The sequence below is a fragment of the Uranotaenia lowii genome, chromosome 2 (assembly GCF_029784155.1).
Source record: "Uranotaenia lowii strain MFRU-FL chromosome 2, ASM2978415v1, whole genome shotgun sequence".
NCBI lineage: Eukaryota > Metazoa > Arthropoda > Insecta > Diptera > Culicidae > Uranotaenia > Uranotaenia lowii.
Window position 1 is genome coordinate 115845630 of NC_073692.1, and position 18655 is coordinate 115864284.

At 36.6% G+C, this 18655-nt stretch overlaps 2 protein-coding genes across 2 annotated transcripts; both read left to right on the plus strand.

Annotated features, from left to right (window-relative positions):
* Positions 1–117: 117 nt before the first annotated feature.
* On the plus strand, positions 118–2479 carry LOC129747184 (angiotensin-converting enzyme-like). Its single transcript, XM_055741233.1, has 5 exons — positions 118–403; positions 491–854; positions 918–1281; positions 1340–2220; positions 2287–2479. Exons 1-5 carry the CDS (start codon positions 134–136, stop codon positions 2301–2303), a joined length of 1896 nt encoding a protein of 631 aa, XP_055597208.1. The 5' UTR covers positions 118–133; the 3' UTR covers positions 2304–2479.
* An 8983-nt stretch (positions 2480–11462) lies between these two features.
* Positions 11463–13726, plus strand: LOC129747580 (angiotensin-converting enzyme-like). The gene is made up of 5 exons (XM_055741867.1): positions 11463–11721; positions 11812–12175; positions 12235–12598; positions 12659–13539; positions 13608–13726. Exons 2-5 carry the CDS (start codon positions 11830–11832, stop codon positions 13622–13624), a joined length of 1608 nt encoding a protein of 535 aa, XP_055597842.1. The 5' UTR covers positions 11463–11721; positions 11812–11829; the 3' UTR covers positions 13625–13726.
* The last annotated feature ends 4929 nt before the right edge of the window (positions 13727–18655 follow it).

Genomic DNA, 18655 nt, shown 5'->3' on the forward strand with positions numbered 1-18655 from the left:
GATAAGATAAGAACATCAAAGATCAGAAGCACGTGAGAGGTGACAATTTCTCTTACGAGCTCACACAACCTATAAATTTGAATGATCTTCCCGGCTGGGGTTCCAGTGCTGCTGCTAAGTTCGGTTCGTAACGATGGCTGCCGTACACCGTTTTAGTCGTTTTAAACCAATAGTCTGGTTGGTTCTGCTGGGCACCTGCTGCCTGTTGTTGACCGGAATCACTGCTCGTCCTAGCTGGGAAACTGAGAACGCAGCTCGCCAGTATCTGGACCAGCTGGAGTCCGAGATATTGAGGTACAGAAACGAGGGCTCGGAAGCATCCTGGGCGTACGACTCGAATCTTACTGAGGAGAATCTCAAAGCCTTGAACGAACTGCGAACTAGGAACGCCAACTACTTCAAGGTAGGTTTTTAAAAAAAGTTTCTTAAATAAAATAAGTATTTAGTTAAATAACTTCGACTAATTATATGATGTTGTCACACATTGCAGAGCCTTGCCCAAGACCTGTCGAAGTACGATTTCAATAATTTCAAGGATCAAGATTTGAAGCGTAGATTCCGAAAGCTCACCAGCCTTGGCTATGCTGCACTGCCGGAGGATAAATACACCCAGCTATTGGATGCTGTTTCGAGCATGTCGGCCAACTATGCCAAGATTAAAGTGTGTGATTACCATGACCAGTCCAAGTGTGATCTGTCGTTGGAACCGGAACTGACGGAAATATTTGCCACCAGCCGTGATCCGGAAGAGCTGAAATATTACTGGACCCAATGGTATGATGCTGCCGGAGCACCTACTCGTGAGGACTTCGACGCCTATGTGGCTTTGAACCGAGAAGCCGCAAAGATTAATAGTAATTTATTATAAATCAAACCTTACCAATAGACAAATGTTTAATTGTTCTTCCGTTTGACAGACTACAGTTCAGGAGCCGAAGCGTGGTTGGCTGCTTACGAGGATGATACATTCGAAGATCAGGTGGATTCAGCTATGAATGAAATCATGCCACTGTACCAACAAATTCATGCCTATGTCAGATACAAGCTACGAGAGAAATATGGCGACGATATTGTTTCCGAGAAGGGACCTATCCCGATGCATCTTTTGGGCAACATGTGGGCTCAAACTTGGGACAATATTGCCGATTTCACCACCCCATTCCCGGATAGTCAGCTTCTGGACGTGACTGAAGAAATGGTCAAGCAAAACTACAATCCAATCCAAATGTTTGAAATGGGTGATGAGTTTTTCGTATCATTGAATATGACCAAGCTACCTCAGTGCGTTTCTCCTTAAAGAGTATAAATAACCAGACTTATAAAGATTTTAAAATTCTAGGACTTTTTGGGAGAAGAGTATTCTGGAGAAACCGGACGATGGACGTGATCTAATCTGTCATGCTAGTGCGTGGGACTTCTCCAAAGATGATGATGTACGAATTAAACAGTGTACTCGTGTGAATATGGAGGACTTTTTCACCGTGCATCATGAGCTTGGTCACATTCAGTATTACCTGCAATATCAACACCAACCGAATATGTATCGCGGCGGTGCCAATCCTGGATTCCATGAAGCAGTTGGAGATGTAATTTCGCTTTCGGTATCAACTCCGAAACATTTGGAGCGTATCGGTTTGCTGAGCAACTTTGTTCTCGATGAAAACGCTAAGATAAATCAGTTCTACCGTTCTGGATTGGCCAAACTTGTATTCCTTCCATTCGCTTACACCATTGATAAATACCGTTGGGGAATATTCCGAGGGGATATCAAACCGGAAGAAGCCAATTGCAAGTTCTGGGAGCTACGGTCAAAGTTCTCTGGAATCGAGCCACCAGTAGTTCGTTCAGAAGAAGACTTCGATGCACCAGCCAAGTATCACGTATCAGCTGACGTAGAGTACCTTCGTTATCTGGTGTCGTACATTATTCAGTTCCAGTTCCACAGATCAGCTTGCGAGCTGGCCGGCGAATACGTGAAAGGTGACCCGGAAAAGACGGTGAATAATTGTGACATTTACCAAAGTGCTGAAGCCGGAAACGTAATCAAAGCTATGCTATCGATGGGATCTTCCAAACCATGGCCAGATGCAATGGAGGTGCTGACCGGTCAAAGGCGTATGAGCGCTGACGCGCTTTTTGAGTACTTTGAACCACTCTATGAATGGTTACAAGAAGAAAACAAGCGGCTCGGAGCTTACGTCGGCTGGGAGGAAACAGAAAGTAAGTGTTCTTGGTATTGGTCTTAGGTTATATTTTTCGAGTTATGAATTTGATTTTTTTTTCTAGAATGCAAAACGGCCTAATCCAGGAGGATGAAAGGAAACTGTGCAACTAGGTAATTATTTAGAAATGGCTCGTGGAAGCAGCTGTTGTTGGAATGTTTGAAGTGTTAGTTTCTACAATTTTCAATTTCAATCAAATCATCTATCAAATTGGTGTAACTTGGCTATTTTTCTTGAAATAAACAAGTGACTTGAAACCTGATTTTTTTATTCAAATTACTTGTATCATGCGTCATCCTTATCAATTTTCTGTTCCTACCACCTTAGCAGTGTTGCCTGCACGTTAGCTTTGACGCTCACCTCTAAGTGCTCTTGCCTCACTACGCTTCTTGTCCTTCACCTTAATGATGTCTTTATGAGCGGAGGTAAAGTTTGCTCCTCCGTAGTGGCAAAGCTTCACAAATCTTCACTATTTAGCTTGATTTGGCTTGATTAGGCTTGATTTACTTCTCATATCCTAACGCAACCCTTATTCAATTTTTATTTAAATATAATGTAAAAAGTCATCATTCAATGATGCAGACATAGTTTCTTTCATTGTGGGATAGTTTATTTTTTATTTTTTGAATCTCATAGAAAATTAACAACAAATCGAGCAATAGATGTACAAAATTTTACATTTTTCGATGCCGTAAAAAAGTTTACCCAGTATGACAGATTGGCTTAATGATATCACCTACAAACTTTATATGGCTTTTATTATCCTACTATCCACTGGTTGGTAATAAAATATTTTTGGGCCAATCACCATTTTTTTAAATGAATATTTTTATAAGTCTGGGCTAACATGCATCAGAATGCAAATTACAGATTCACCTTTCAAATCTCGTTTCCATATGCTGGAATATGATTGTTATCAATCAAAAGAGACCATTTTTTCAAAGAGAGGCTGTTTGCGTACGAATAATTTGAAACCCTTCCTTTATTCAGGGCAGAGTCGGAAAAGGCACAAATTTTCCTCAAATTTTATTGTGTTAACTCGGAAACTTAACTGGCCAATGCATTTATTGAAGCTCTAAAAAAGACATTTTTTTAACACATATTGCCTCATAACTTCAAAACATAAACTAATTTTGGTATTACGTTTTCAACAAATGATGCGTATCATAATTATATAAAACTAGCTGATTTTACCCGGCCTTGCTCGGGTTCACATAAAATATAAATCAAAATGAGTCGTTTGACTACCTATTTATGTTTTAATTTGTACTTAGACATTTCTAAATAGATTTCCGCTGAAACCTCATAAAAGACTTCCTCTGCATGTTTTCATTGTGCTTTTTTAGTTTTCTTATAATTGGATGGTAGAATTGAACATATCGATGATCAATAATAGCTTAAAATTCGAAAATTGACAAATGAAATTGAATTGTACCAAAATAAAAACTCCTGATTATATTACTCAAAGTCTCGTGTGTTGGACTTGGTTTAAACTCTTTGAATAAAATGAACGTTTAATTGTCTAATTCCTATTGTAAATTAAATTCCTACACTGCAATCAAAGTGCTGAGATTGCAGCTTTAACTTACAACCCTCAGTTTTATTAATTTTTTCCCTATGGGGAGTTCCGAAAATATGAAAATGGTTGGTTCCTTAAAGCTGGAACATTAGTTTTCAGTCCAAATAGTTATTCAACTGAAGAAGTCAATTCATAATGAACATGAATTAATGTATCCATACTTTACACATTTCATAAATATTCTAGTAGATCCTTAACCACTGTTCTTTTCAATATATTTTTAAAAGGCCAGTAGTTTTTTTTATCCTAAATGAAGGCTCATTATTGCAATCAAATACCTCGCACCGGTACCACGTGCTTTGAACAGTAGGACAAAAAACACCCGCCAAAATTTCTCCTTCCAAATTTTTAATGCTGAGCAAGCTTTGATTTGCTATCCAGTACACGTTAACTCTGGATGGTTGCTTCTAATGCCCGGCCCATGGTGATGATTAAAACAAACCCGCCAAAGGAAAAAAAAATCGGTTTGCCAAAATGGGTGCCATGACTTTTAATTCGGGTGAATAAACCGAAAGTTGTATGGGAGGGTCCCTTTTCTTAGGTGGGAGGGGCTCGAAACTATTACTAAAACCTTACCATGGTACAAACACATAACTGTACCAAATTTCAGGCTGATCGGTTAAGCGGTGTGGATTTGTATAAGGTGCATACAAACATATTTAGTCCAACTCATCTTTATATATTAGATGTTGCTGAATAAATGATTTTGATAGAATATCACCCTGAAAAGATATAAAGACTGATATTTATAGCCTCACTCAAACTTCATGAAAAACGGATGTCATAAAAATTTCAGTTCAAGAGATAGATGTTTGGTGTCTTGGACATAGTTTCATGATTTGTTATGTTCTACAATATTGTGTGTAGAATAATGTAGGCCTCTATCTTAACACAGTTGAGAAATAAGTTTCAGATCTCAGAAAGCTTATGAACCACCCTGAAAAAAATTTCAGACAAAATGACCGCCTTTAGTTGTTGTAAAAGTTTGTGTGAGACATCAAATGCATCAAACTTAAGGGGAAGACACTTATAATTGTTTCCCGCTAAATTTCATTTCTCGACCAATTTAGATACTAAGAGCACCTGCAACGGTTCAGGCGTAAATATTTGTTTTAAGTATACCAGTTTAAGCACAATTTGAAATTTTAGAATCGGCTAAAACACCCATTCCCCACCGGTGTAGGAGCAAATTTAAAACGGAAACACCTTCATTGCGGACACTTAATAATTGAGAAGAAGAAAAAACCCATTTTATTAGAAAAATTGCATAAGTTTTGAGTTTCACGGTTAATTGTCTTAAAATTAATTCTACGAATATTCTTTTTGACAGAACAATGATTTCAACTATTCTACCAGGATTTCATTAATTTAAAAGCAAACATGACTACACAACGAGGAAAAAAGGTCAATTGTAACAATTCTTCAATTAATTCAATCAAATTGCTTTGAATCAATGGAATAAGGTTAAAATGAAATGAAAAAGCAATTTTTTCAAGTTATTGCTGACATTGATGAAGGAACTGAGAAATGTTTATTCCAAAGTCAAAGCAAATTTTCCTTTGATTTGTCGACACTTTTGTTTGAAAAAAACTTGTTTCACTTTGTAAATTTATGTAGGTATATGGATACAGAAAAATATGCTGCTATTCACGAAAACTCCGAGCAATCTATACGAAACTAAAAATCTCTCAATATCTCAAATAAAACAAAAATTATAGAACAAACAATAAACAATTATTTTACCTTATCGAAAAAGTATTAAAATTTTCTTTTCGTTTATTTTTTTTCAAATTTTAGAACGCTGACTGGATTCACAAATTCGTCGAGCCCTAATGAAAAGCTTTTTATTTAATTATATTAAATCGAGAATAATGTGACATCTATTATTTATACTTGATATGGTTTTATTAACATCTATTCTCAATTTATGTTACGTATAGGCTGGTTGAAGCAAAAAAAAACATTCAAATAATATCTCAAAAAGAAACTATTATCACACCCAATGTTGCCCAAACATGTGTAAAAAAAATCATTGTTGGCTAAAATTTTCTCACCGTGAACTAAAGCGGTCTGTCGTATATTTTGAAATCCTGTTCCTGCTAAACAGTGATTTACGCCACCGGTGCCAGCCGGACTGTTTTAGCGTGGTCGAAAACCGTGTTTTGCATCTGCCGTTGGGACAGCCCTAACGATGTTTTTATTGTAGTTTATGAACTCTCCTTATTTTGGAAGACGGGAAGGCTGGAGAATAGACTGAGTCGATTTGGGGTCATTTTTGAATTTCTCAAACCCTGGGGTCTAAAAAGCTTGGTTTGGTCCAACGCTCATTCATGAATTTTGCAGAATTTTTAAGTAACGTTTAAGTAACGTTTACATTGGTTCCACAGAAGAAACAACAATTATTTTGATTTTTCAGAACATAAAATTCAATTTTCTCATACAAACCTAAAAGTTCAAATTTACTCATGTAAACGTTACTTAATAACTCAATGTGTACACTATCGTCAAATTTTTTTTGAATGCAATCAACATCAACCATTAAAAAAGAAACCTTTCTGAATCATTCGATCGCTTGCATTCATTTACTGAAACAGAATTGAGAGAACAGAGCTTTTTATCGCATAAACTGATAATAATGTACCAGAAAAATGTTCAAATCATCACGAATGTTCAACATTGCATGTATCACGATCCTAGAAATGTGTTCTGTAATCTGAGGAAAATTGGGAATATTAATAGACACTGTTTTTTTAACATCGCCACTGTTGATTTTCGCACCTTATTACAATATTTTGATGTTGATACATGGGTCGTAAATTTATCCAACGAAGTTTGCTGAATTGGATAATTACGACAAATGATTAAAAATCAAGTTTTGTAACGAGAAGTATACACTAGAGTGCCCCAAATGACCCGACTTTTGAAAAAGATATGCGCTGCAGGCTAAAATTGATCCTAGGCCAAGTACAAGATCTCATGACAAATTTGGACCAGATCGGATCACGGGAAGGGGTCGCTCAACGACCCTGAAGTTTGTATGGAATTTTGTGACATTTTGTTCGGGAGGAACATCAAAAACAAGTCAATAACTTAGGTTCCCGTCAGCCAAATTATTTTGAAAAACTGTTTTCTTAAAGCCTAAACTATGACAAATATTCCATCCGAAGACTGCATTTCGATAAGAGTTAAGATAAAAAAGTTATTAGGCCTCAAAAATTAGCTAACTCTTTTATGGATGGTATTCATCACTGCTAATGAGGCGTCAATATGTTCGACCGGCCCGACTAATTAACAGTGATGAATACTATCCTTAAAAAAGTTAACCTATTTTTGAAGCTTAATAACTTAAAGAAAACCCGTTTTTGAAAGAAAACAGCCGACAGGAACAAAAGTTATTGATGAAGAATTTTTGATTTTTCATGTTTCTCCCGAAAAAATGTCTCAAAATCCCATACAAACTTCAGGGTCGTTGAGCGACCCCTTCCCGTGATCCGATCTAGCCCAAATTTGGCATGAGATCTTGTACTAGCCCATGGATCAATTTTAGCCTGCAGCGCATAACATTTCACAGGTTTTAAATTTCCCATACACATTTGGGGCAGTCTAGTATACACAGTTTTTTTCGCAATGCCGAAAAATACCCTTGTGAGAATCCAGTTTTTAAACACCTCCAGGACCTACCTACTGCATTTCGACACTGATTTTTTTCGTAAGGAAAAGCTAGCCTTTTTAAACCCGAATTTTGTATTGAAAAACAAACATTTTGTTTAAGGAAAGTCTGGAATTGGAACATTATGCCTGAAAGTTGTCTATTTTTGAACCCTTTACAAATCTTCCAGGTTTTCTTATAACATTTCTTCATTGTAGTGAAAAAGTTTTTTTTTCTTTTAATTATGTGCTCTGATTTCACTAACTATTTGTCAGTCCCTGAAGTGTCAATTTGACACTCGTGACTAAAACTAAAGGGTGATGGTCAAAATTTGGTCAAGGGAAAACGCTTGTAAATCGATGAAATCGTTTATTTAAAAAATCAAATTAAATTTCTCTTTTAATTTTAATTAGTATAAAATTTAGGAAAAATATTCAGTTAGGCTTTCGCTTTTTCAAATCCGAACTGCCGGGCCTTACGCTTAACCCCTGCCATCAGATTTTGTACAGCCACCTTGTCTAGGGTTACCATATGATGCAACGCCAAAAAGAGTACATTGAGAAATATTTTCAAAATTGTAAACATAAACGCTATTTATTCAAAACCATGATGTTCTTGGCCATTAGAATAGCGCCAATTTGCTGCAAGATTGATTTAATTGACAAATGCTCAGTTCTGGATTTTATACTGAGAAAGCACACCAAAGTTGTCAATAAAAACTGCATTTTTAACAGAGTTTTTTAAAGCGGCGTATTTTTTTACTCTTCAATAACATTATTGCTGATTCGTTCGCTTTTGATTTGTGCACTATGCTTTAAATAAGTTGTTGTTATGCATATTGCCTAATAACCAGGAGTTCATTGCATACTCAAAGGCGCTAATTTTGAACGAAAAGAAAGATTGAAGTCGTGAATGTACTCGTTATTCCTTCCATAGGAAGCCATCCTTTAAACATTTAACAAAAGAAACAAAACTGAAGTGTTGCGCGACGAATGCATAAAAATTTTGATTTTTTTGTATTTATGAGAATACAATCTTCATGTATCGGATGAAATAAGTTAATTTATATGAGAAATTTTCATTTATTTTCTTTCTCAAAAAAAGAGTACATTTAGTAAAATTTTACAAAAAGAAGAGTACGCTCATTTTTCGATCGAAAAAGAGTACATGTACTCTTGAAAGAGTACGTATGGTATCCCTAACCTTGTCCACTTTCTTCGCCGCGGAAAGCCAGTTTGCCTTGAACTGCTGCTCGTCCTTAGCAGTTTTTTTGGTCTTCTTTAGGTTCCGCTTGACAATAGCCCAGTATTTCTCAATTGGGCGGAGCTCTGGCGTGTTGGGAGGGTTCTTGTCCTTGGGAACCACCTACACGTTGATGGCGGCGTACCACTCCATGGCCTTTTTACCGTAATGGAATGATGCCAAATCTGGCCAAAACAGTACGGAACAACCATGTTTCTTCAGGAAAGGCAGCAGACGTTTATTTAAACACTCTTTCACGTAAATTTCTTGGTGAACAGTCCCGGAAGCTATGAAAATGCTGCTTTTCAAGGCACAGGTACAGATGGCTTGCCAAACCAGATATCTCTTCGCGAACTTTGACAGTTTCATGTGTTTGAAAATATCTGCTATCTTTCCCCTTCCTTTTGCCGTATAAAACTCCTGTCCCGGAAGCTGCTTGTAGTCGGCTTTGACGTAGGTTTCGTCGTCCATTACCACGCAGTCAAACTTCGTCAGCATCGTCGTGTACAGCATCCGGGATCGCGCTTTGGTCGTCGTATTTTGTTTATCGTCGCGATTTGGAGTCACTACCTTCTTGTAAGTCGAAAGTCCGGCTCGTTTTATGGCTCGATGCACGGTTGTAGAAGCTACACCCAGCCTTTTGCGGCATCTCGGAGAGAGAGGTTAGGATTTCGCTTGAAACTACCGGCAACTCTCTTTGTCGTCTCAGCGGCTTCCGGTTTCCGATTTCCCCCCGATCCAGACTTCCTGGCTGTCGACAAACGTTCCCCAAACACTTTAATTACATTTGTAACGGTTGATTTGGCAACTTTTAGCGATTTTGCCAGCTTTGCGTGCGAGTTGCTCGGAATTTTCGCGATGCGCGAGTAAAATTTTGATACACTGCTCTTCTTCCTTGGACGGCATTTTGACAATTGAAGAGTGAATTCCAAAATCAAAATAGGAGAAACATTCTACACACACACCTTCAAAATGAAGGGTGTTCAGGTTTTTTAACTGCAAAATTAAATCAAATACTTCAAGTTGGTGTTGACCAAATTTTGACCGTATCACCTTTCAAAATTAAAAGTAAACCCAGGAAATTAGATTCACTCACTTATCGATTCATTAATTTCACACCACTTTTTAACATTTTTTGTGGTCATGGTAAAAAAAAAAAATAATTGCAACGTATAGCTTTTAACTTAAGCTTTTTCCAACACCAAGTGATTTTTTTTTAGCTGATCTACAGTTTTGTTCCGCCACATTTTTTTCGGATTTTTTCTTAGGCTTTGAATAACGGAAAACTAAAGAATTGTAGCTGAATAACATATTTGAAAAAATATTACATTACGAGGTTTCCAAAACTATAAAATTTGTACAAATCTGTTAAGAAACAAGTGAGGTACAGTGGTTTTAAGCGAGGAGTGTCAAATTGACACTCAAATTCTGATTAGGATGTTTTTCCCAGGGAAAAACAAGTAAAGATGTAAAATTAAAAATTTCAAGAATTGAAGAAATTTTATTATTTGAATGCACCCGAAAAAAGTGACAAGCCGCCAAACTTCCAGTAGTGTCAAATTGACACTCAAGAGCGGATTAATATTAAAATCGATGAGAGTTTTACTTGAAAAACCTTTAAAGGCGAAAAGCGGTATTCCCAATTGTCGGCATTTTAGTTCTAAAGAAGGGACACTCATCGTATAAACTTTATTCATCAACATTTGTGTACATCTTGCGAGCTACAAACCTGTATCTGAAGATATTCAAAATGGTCTGTTTTTAGTGCTTGAGGATGTATTGCTATTTATTCTTTGGAAAAGCTTTTTTTCTCATGAAACTCTGGAAATTGTTTTTAAAATCAGATTCTTAAATTTAAAACTCTATCGATATTTTTGATGACGTTGAATAATACTTTTCAAGGTGAATTACAAGTTTAAACTGTAGGAGTTATTTGAAATGTTCGATCCACAAAAACAAACACGTTCAAACTAAAGCAAATTGAAGATGGATAAACACATAACATAAAATTCAAAAGATGGCAAAAATTTAGGAAATGATAAAATGCACAAAAAGCATTTTGGGGGCAAATTTTCTGCTGTACAAGACTATTTGTTCAACACCGGATGGTTGTATAGAAAAACAGTATTGGCCGATTTAACGTTGATCTGAACCTTACAAAAATGCCATCATAAATTAGACTTCAAAACAAAAATAGCCGTTGATGATCTGTTACCACTAAAACTGCTTTATCATGTTCATCCCAAACAAAATATTCAAAAACAACCCATAACAAATTAAGTCTCTCTAGGGGACTGATCTGGCTCAAATTTTGCATGTGACCTTGAGGCAGGTCTAGAAACCGTTCAAAACCTGCAGCGAGCGCGAATTTCGAAAACAAACAAAATCGAATATTCTAAATTATAAAAATGACTATCCGCAACATAAAAAACTATTTTACTGAAACGAACTTCTACATTACTGGAATCAGTATTCAAACGTTACGGACAAAATCTAATGACAGTAGTATTGTTTTGTTCCTGAGATAAGTTCAGACTAAAAAAAACTTATCAGCCTTTGGGACGAGACAATTCCTATCGACCGTCCAATTGAAAGTCTTTCATGATATAATATTCAAATTTATTGAGTCGTAGACTGATAAGATAAACATAACACAAGAGCACGAAAAACCAGCAGCAAAGTCAGAGGCTGGAAACACTATGCTGCAGCCTATAAAATTGATCTATCTGTCCTGTTTCAGTTTCAGTGCTGCTTGAAACGATATGGCGGTCAAACGTTGTTTTCTTTGCTGGTCCCCGGTAGTTTGGGCTGTTCTGCTATCGAATACTCTGTTATGGACCGAAATCACTGCTCGTCCCAATGTGGAATCCGAAAAGGCTGCCCGCCGACTGCTAGAGAGACTGGAGCCGGAAATTTTACGGCACAACAACGAGGCCACCGAAGCATCCTGGGCGTACCAATCGAATCTCACCCCGGAGAATCTTGAAGTTGATAATGAGCTGCAGGCTCGGAATGCCAAATACTTCAAGGTAGGTTTAAATCAGTGTTATCTAAAAGAAGAAATAATGATACATTCAGCTATAAATTATATTCACCGGATGATACGTTTTATATTGCAGGAAATTGCTCGTGAGCTGATGAAATTTGATTACAAAAGCTTCGAGGATCAGGATTTGAAGCGTAGAATAAGCAAACTCACCAGTTTGGGCTATGCAGCACTGCCGGAGGAAAAATTCTCGCAGCTGCTGAACGCGGTTTCGAGCATGTCGGCAAACTACGCCATGATTAAGGTGTGCGATTACAAGAACCGTTCCAAGTGTGATCTTTCGTTGGAACCGGAACTAACGGAAATATTCGCTACGAGTCGTGATCCGGAAGAGCTGAAGTACTACTGGACTCAGTGGTATGATGCGGCAGGAGCACCCACTCGGAAGGATTTCGACACCTATGTGGCGTTGAACCGGGAAGCTGCTCAAATTAACAGTGAATGTCTCCAATTGATAATTACTTCATCAAATTCATGTCATTCTTCCATTTTATAGACTTCAGTTCGGGAGCTGAAGCATGGTTAGACGCTTATGAGGATGATACGTTTGAGGATCAGGTCGATGCGGCAATCCTAGAGCTAATGCCACTGTATGAACAAATTCATGCCTATGTCAGATATAGGCTGCGAGAAAAATATGGCTCTGATGTAGTATCGGAGAAGGGTCCCATTCCGATGCACCTTTTGGGTAACATGTGGGCTCAAACTTGGGATTACGTTGCTGATTTCACAACACCGTTTCCGGATAGTCAGCTTTTGGATGTCACCGAAGAAATGGTGAAGCAAAACTACAATCCCATTAAAATGTTCCAAATGGGTGACGAATTTTTCGTGTCATTAAATATGACCAAATTACCGGAGTAAAACTGTGATTCCTTATAAATGTTGATTTGTAGTCTTACACAACCTTTCTATTCTAGGAGCTTCTGGGAGAAAAGTATTCTGGAGAAACCCGATGACGGTCGTGATCTTGTATGTCATGCAAGTGCATGGGAGTTCTATAACAAAGATGATGTGCGAATTAAACAGTGCACCCAGGTGAACATGAAACAATTTGCCACAGTTCATCACGAGCTCGGTCACATTCAGTATTACCTGCAATATCAACACCAACCCAGTATGTACCATGAAGGTGCCAATCCTGGATTCCATGAAGCAGTCGGAGATGTTATCTCGCTTTCGGTATCAACTCCGAAACATTTGGAACGTGTAGGACTGCTTAGCAACTTTGAGCTCGACGAAAACGCAAAGATCAATCAGTTCTACCGATCCGGGTTGACCAAACTAGTGTTTCTTCCATTTGCTTACACCATCGACAAATACCGTTGGGGAATATTCCGGGGAGATATCAAACCAGAGGAAGCCAACTGCAAGTTCTGGGAACTACGATCGAAGTTCTCTGGAATCGAGCCACCTGTGGATCGTTCAGAAAAAGACTTCGATGCACCAGCCAAGTATCACGTATCAGCTGACGTCGAGTACCTTCGTTATCTGGTGTCGTACATTGTTCAGTTCCAGTTCCATAGATCGGCTTGTGAGTTGGCTGGTGAATACGTGAAAGGTGACCCGGAGAAGACGTTAAACAATTGTGATATCTATCAAAGTGCCGAAGCCGGTAATGTTATCAAAGCAATGCTGGCGATGGGATCTTCCAAACCATGGCCAGATGCAATGGAGGTTCTGACCGGGCAGAGGAAAATGAGCGCTGATGCACTGTTTGAGTATTTTCAACCTCTCTATGATTGGATGCTGGAAGAGAACAAGCGACTAGGAGCTTTTGTTGGTTGGGAGGAATCAACAAGTAATTCAACTTCATGCATTTCTTTAACAAAATAACATCGCTTGTTTCACATTTTTATCTATTTTCAGAATGCAAAACAGCGTGAAAAGCTTCGGTTATGCTATTTAAATACGGGAAATTACCTTAAGCATAGTTCATCTTTAATCTGGACGCATCAAAACGAATCTATCTTGGAGTTATGTTGACGAAATAAAAATGATTATGTAATCAAAATGTAGGTATTTTATTGCCCTTCACAGGAAAAATATCAAAATATTTTTCCTATGTGGTTTTGATGAAATTTCAAAGTTTTCGTCGAATACCACTCATCATAGTTTGGGCACCCTGTTCGTTGACCTCAGCGGCCATTTTGATCCACTATCTCTTCATCTATGTTGCATCACGAGTCGCCCTACTTACCATTCTTCTTAATCTTCTGCTTGACAATTGTCCAATACTTTTCGATAGGGCGGAATTGAAGGCAGTTGGGTGGGTTGATGTCCTTTTCGACAAAATCCACCCGTTGTCCCGATACCACTGTAGTAGCTCTTTGCTGTAGTGGAAGCTTGTCAAATCTGGCCAAAACTTTACTGGTTCTTTGTGAGATCTGATGTACGGAAGAGTACGTTTTCTCAGGCACTCCTCCTTGTACAATTTGAAGTCCATGGTCTTGTTTGTCATAAAACCCAGGGGTTTTCGTCCGCAGCTGCAAATACCTTGCCAGATCAAACACTTTCTTGCAAACTTATCGGCAAAAACGAATTTGAGCTTGCCGGGGACCAGTGGCTTTCCAAAATTTTTGGCCTGGAAGCTGCCCAAAAACAATCTTTACGTACGTTTCGTCATCCACGAGTATGCATCCGCCTTACTTCGTTAGAACCTAGTTGTAAATATAACTACCGGGCACGTCCTTTGTCTATTACATTCTGCTTCAATTTACGATTGAACTTACTGGCCCGATAAGATTGTATTCCTTCGCGCAGACGATTCCTTCTTCAATTTACGATTATCACGCTTGGTATGAACCTGATAAAATGAAAGAGATAAATGGTATGATTTTCTTCTCTTCTAAGGTATCATTAGGCAATTCTTTTTAATTCAATATTGAATTATTTTCCCGAGTTCTGTTTTAAAAAAGTATCGTTGACCACCATTTCAAAATTGACCAAATATCTAACATGCAAAGTTTAAGAGTTGACTCAAATCATTAATTTTATTATTCATGATATTATGTGAAAATAATTTCAGGTGAGAAAATAAAAAGAGAGTTGTGTATGGTCGAATAATTTCATAAACCTAGCTTGCAAACGTTTTGGCAAAATTCCTCATGTAAGATTTATGTTCGTCTCTATCAACTTGAATAAAATTGACAGAATATTTTTCTTAACTCTTCATTTGGCATGAGAAAACTTTACAGATAGGATAAATGTATTTTTAGTTATGAACACCAAATTCAAGGTGGCCCAAGGTACCTCACAACTATGATTTGCAAATTAGTAACGTTTTAGTAATTTATTGAATTTTTTGGAAAATTCCTGTTCCATGTGAAAGAACATGACAAAATTAGGACCATAAGCATGAGCCATGAGCATATTTTTGTTATGAACTTTAGATTTCCCATCATTAAAATTTGCAGATGTGTGTTTAATTATGTAGGTAAGTATTTTTTTAAAGTTAGTTGAAAAGAGAGCAATATGATGCGTACATAAGTCAACAACATATAGAAATATATGATTACGCAGTTGGATTGAGATTTTTATCTCAATAGACAGCTGAGATATAGCCACTATTATAGTAGTCCACGTTTCTCCACGGCCCACGTTACCCCACTGTCCCCTACTGAAAACATATGGAGGGAAGATAAGGACATAGCAAGCATCCTAAGCGAAAAGAGCACCCCTCTTTTCAACGGAAAATGTTTCCAGAAATAGTGTCTCATGCGAAACACACTTTTAGTTCTATAAAGTATCAAAATAGTCTAATGCAAGAAGGACACTCTTTTCCAGTTTTGCTATTTTTATGGGTAATGTCGGCACCAAAGCAAGGTTGCCGAAAAAAAATTCTTTGATTTTACCCAAAAATTCTGTGACGGTTATCTGGGAAAGTATGAAATGAATAAAATTATTTTCAGAAAAAATATAATTTTGGAAATACAGACCTCGTTCGATTTTGGAAACATTCGATTTTGGCAACTTCCAAATAAAGACGTTTTTTGTCACTTTTTGTATTTTTATTTTCATTTCAAATTAATCAAAATTTATGTAAAACGTAATACAAGCATAAAATTTTTCAATTCGGCTTAATTATTGTAGATTTATAAGTAAAAACATGATTTTTTTTCATGAATTACTCTTTAAAGCTTAAATAATTGAGTCAAATTAAAAAAAAATTACATTCACAACAAATTTGACTTTTTTGAAATAAAAATTAAAAATAAAAAGTGACAAAAAAACCATTTGATGTTGGCAACATAAAATTGCCGAAAACGAACGAAGTCTGTACGTACAAAATTTAAAAAATCTGTCAAATTTGTGTATATTTCTTAAATTCTGTGTTCTGTGACACAGATTCTGTGATGAAAATTTGTTCAAGATTCTGTAAAATTTTAGATTTTTCTGTGAATTCGGCAACCTTGCACCAGAGGGACGCGCCTCGACGCGATCACAAAAAGTAACTAACACCATCGAAGCTGGCGATTTTATTTTGGTCAAATTTTGTTCAGCCATATTGATGACAAAAACTTAGTTTACAAACAATGGATCTCTTTAAGCACCTCCTGCGTAGTTTTCGGCTAGAGAGATACAAATCTGCCATCTGTCGTATTTATTAAAAACTTTTTTATTATTATCAGATGACGGTAATGAAACGAATCAGGTTAGGGTGACATGAAATCATTTAGATTTTAGATGAATTCAACTGTAAATTGAATGCTAGTAAATTGATCAAATGGCTGGCCATAACTATTTCATTCCTCAACTGTTGAATAAAAAACCTTTGAATGACTTCAATAGAATGAAAAAGATTATTTTAAAAAATATTAAAAACTTCTCAGATGTTTCAACAAACATTCAGCTATAGCTAGCTTAAGCTAGATTAATATATTAAAATGTTTTATTTTAAGCAAGTGTACATTACCATTGTATATACCTTTACCTTCAAAACAATCAAAATGATTTTCAATTTAGCTATTTTTTGTCTTATGTTTATCAATCAATTTTATATATTTTTTAATCGATTTCAAAATTTTCTAACATCGACGGTTTTTAGAACGTATAGAATTCTAGATTTCCCGGTTTTATCCGGGCGTGCCCAAATATTCAAGGAAAATATCAAGACGAGTCCGTATCAGTCCGGATTCCTGGATTTTATTACAATAGTCCGGTTTTTGTCCAGATGTATTCACATAATTTGTTGTATTTTCTAAAAAAAAAAACAAATTGAGTAATGATTTGATTTAATTTCTGATCCGAAAACGGATATTTCATAATTATTTTCATCAAAATTAAAAAGAATTTGTTTGAAGCATTGAACACATTTGATGCGCTTCGACGAAAAAACAAAGGTATAATTTTCTCCTATCTTTTCCTGATTTTGTTCGAATAATGGATAAATTTGGTTCTGATTTGTCCGTATAATACCCGGCATTTGAAAACTTCAAATCGAATGCACGGGTTTTCACCCGTTTTTGAAAAAAAAGACCCCGCCCCGAAAACGTGCTGAAAAGTTCTGGAAAGCATAATATGAAATTTCATTGTATTTTGCACCACTCGCACTCGATTCATTTAGACATGCACGCACATAGAATTGCTCGATCAGATCATTATTTTTACTTTGTTGAAAAAAAAAATCATTTCAATATGAATTAAAAACTCATAAAATCTGCCAGCCTAACTTTTCATGTTTACTTCATGCCTATCCTTGACGCCTGTTCTTGTTTATTATGAAAATAAAACAATTCTTGCGGTAACTATGGCAACTATGGTAACGCACTATGAGAGATAGTCATACAAGTAAGCTGACAAACTTATATTAATTGGAACGAAAATCCCTGAAAAAAATAATAATTGAAGTTTTAGTTTTACCAACGCTTTTGTTTGTACTTCGAAATTATCGACGATGTCCGGTGAGTTTCAATAATAATCAAACAAAATTTACTTGTTGTCTATCCATTTCGAGCTACTCGAGGAGTAGCTTCTGTTTGATTAATATTAAAACTCATCGAAAAATTTCGATAATTTCGAAATACAAAAATGTATTGAAATGTTTTCAACAATTTGACTGTCATTTCTTTTGGTTACGATCGTAAGATCAAAAGGTTATATCACGATCAAATTTTGGAAAATAAATAATAAAATTAAAATAATTTAAAAAAAATGGGAAAAATTATACATGTATTTGAGCGCAACTCAGACTCCTACCCTTTCAGTGGCTGCCCTTTTATATTTTAAACACTTCTAGCCAGCTCTAATTTGTAAAAAAAAAACACGTTTGAAAAGTTAGGACAATATAGGTAGCCCGTTAGGATACCTAGTTTCAAAGTCAAAGATGGGTGACCTGGAAATCTGGAAAACTGATCTGATCGTTTTATAATTGTTTTTCATAGAGAATAGGTCCAAAATACTGACACTGGTGAAATTCTGAAAAAGCTTCAAATCTTGAGATCGGAACTGAACTTTTCAGATCATGTTAAATATCCTAGTAAAACATGAAAAATTAGCCGGACCTAAATGATCTCGTCCGAAAACTTTAATTATTTAATTTTTTCAGATTTCCTTCATTTACGCATACTTTATATTCTTGTTAGTGATTCTGAAGCCTCTCAATACTGTATTTTACTATTGAGCTTGAGCTTGAGCTTGCTATCAACTACGGTCCACCTACGGCCCCTCCTGGCCAATGGCATAATGGTTGCACTCCGTGATTGGTTCGAGATAATCAACATTGCACAATGAACCAAATGAAAGGTGCTGGGAGCAAGCAACGCAATCTCACTGTACAATTTTGAGGATCTCCTACTTTTAAATGAACCAATAACGACGCCGGCCAAGTCCATGTAGTCGATAGGAGGAAAGGAAGTGCAGCACATGTGGAGATATGTTTAGCGGAGGCCGGCTGTACGCCATCCCTCCACAAATAT

Excerpts from the sequence above, each read along its gene's own strand:
- LOC129747184 (XM_055741233.1), top strand. The coding sequence starts at position 134 with ATGGCTGCCGTACACCGTTTTAGTCGTTTTAAACCAATAGTCTGGTTG. Across the intron at positions 404-490 it reads GGAACGCCAACTACTTCAAG|AGCCTTGCCCAAGACCTGTC; the intron begins GTAGGTTTTTAA and ends CACACATTGCAG. Across the intron at positions 1,282-1,339 it reads AATATGACCAAGCTACCTCA|GACTTTTTGGGAGAAGAGTA; the intron begins GTGCGTTTCTCC and ends TTAAAATTCTAG.
- LOC129747580 (XM_055741867.1), top strand. The coding sequence starts at position 11,830 with ATGAAATTTGATTACAAAAGCTTCGAGGATCAGGATTTGAAGCGTAGA. Across the intron at positions 12,176-12,234 it reads GGAAGCTGCTCAAATTAACA|ACTTCAGTTCGGGAGCTGAA; the intron begins GTGAATGTCTCC and ends TCCATTTTATAG. Across the intron at positions 12,599-12,658 it reads AATATGACCAAATTACCGGA|GAGCTTCTGGGAGAAAAGTA; the intron begins GTAAAACTGTGA and ends TTTCTATTCTAG.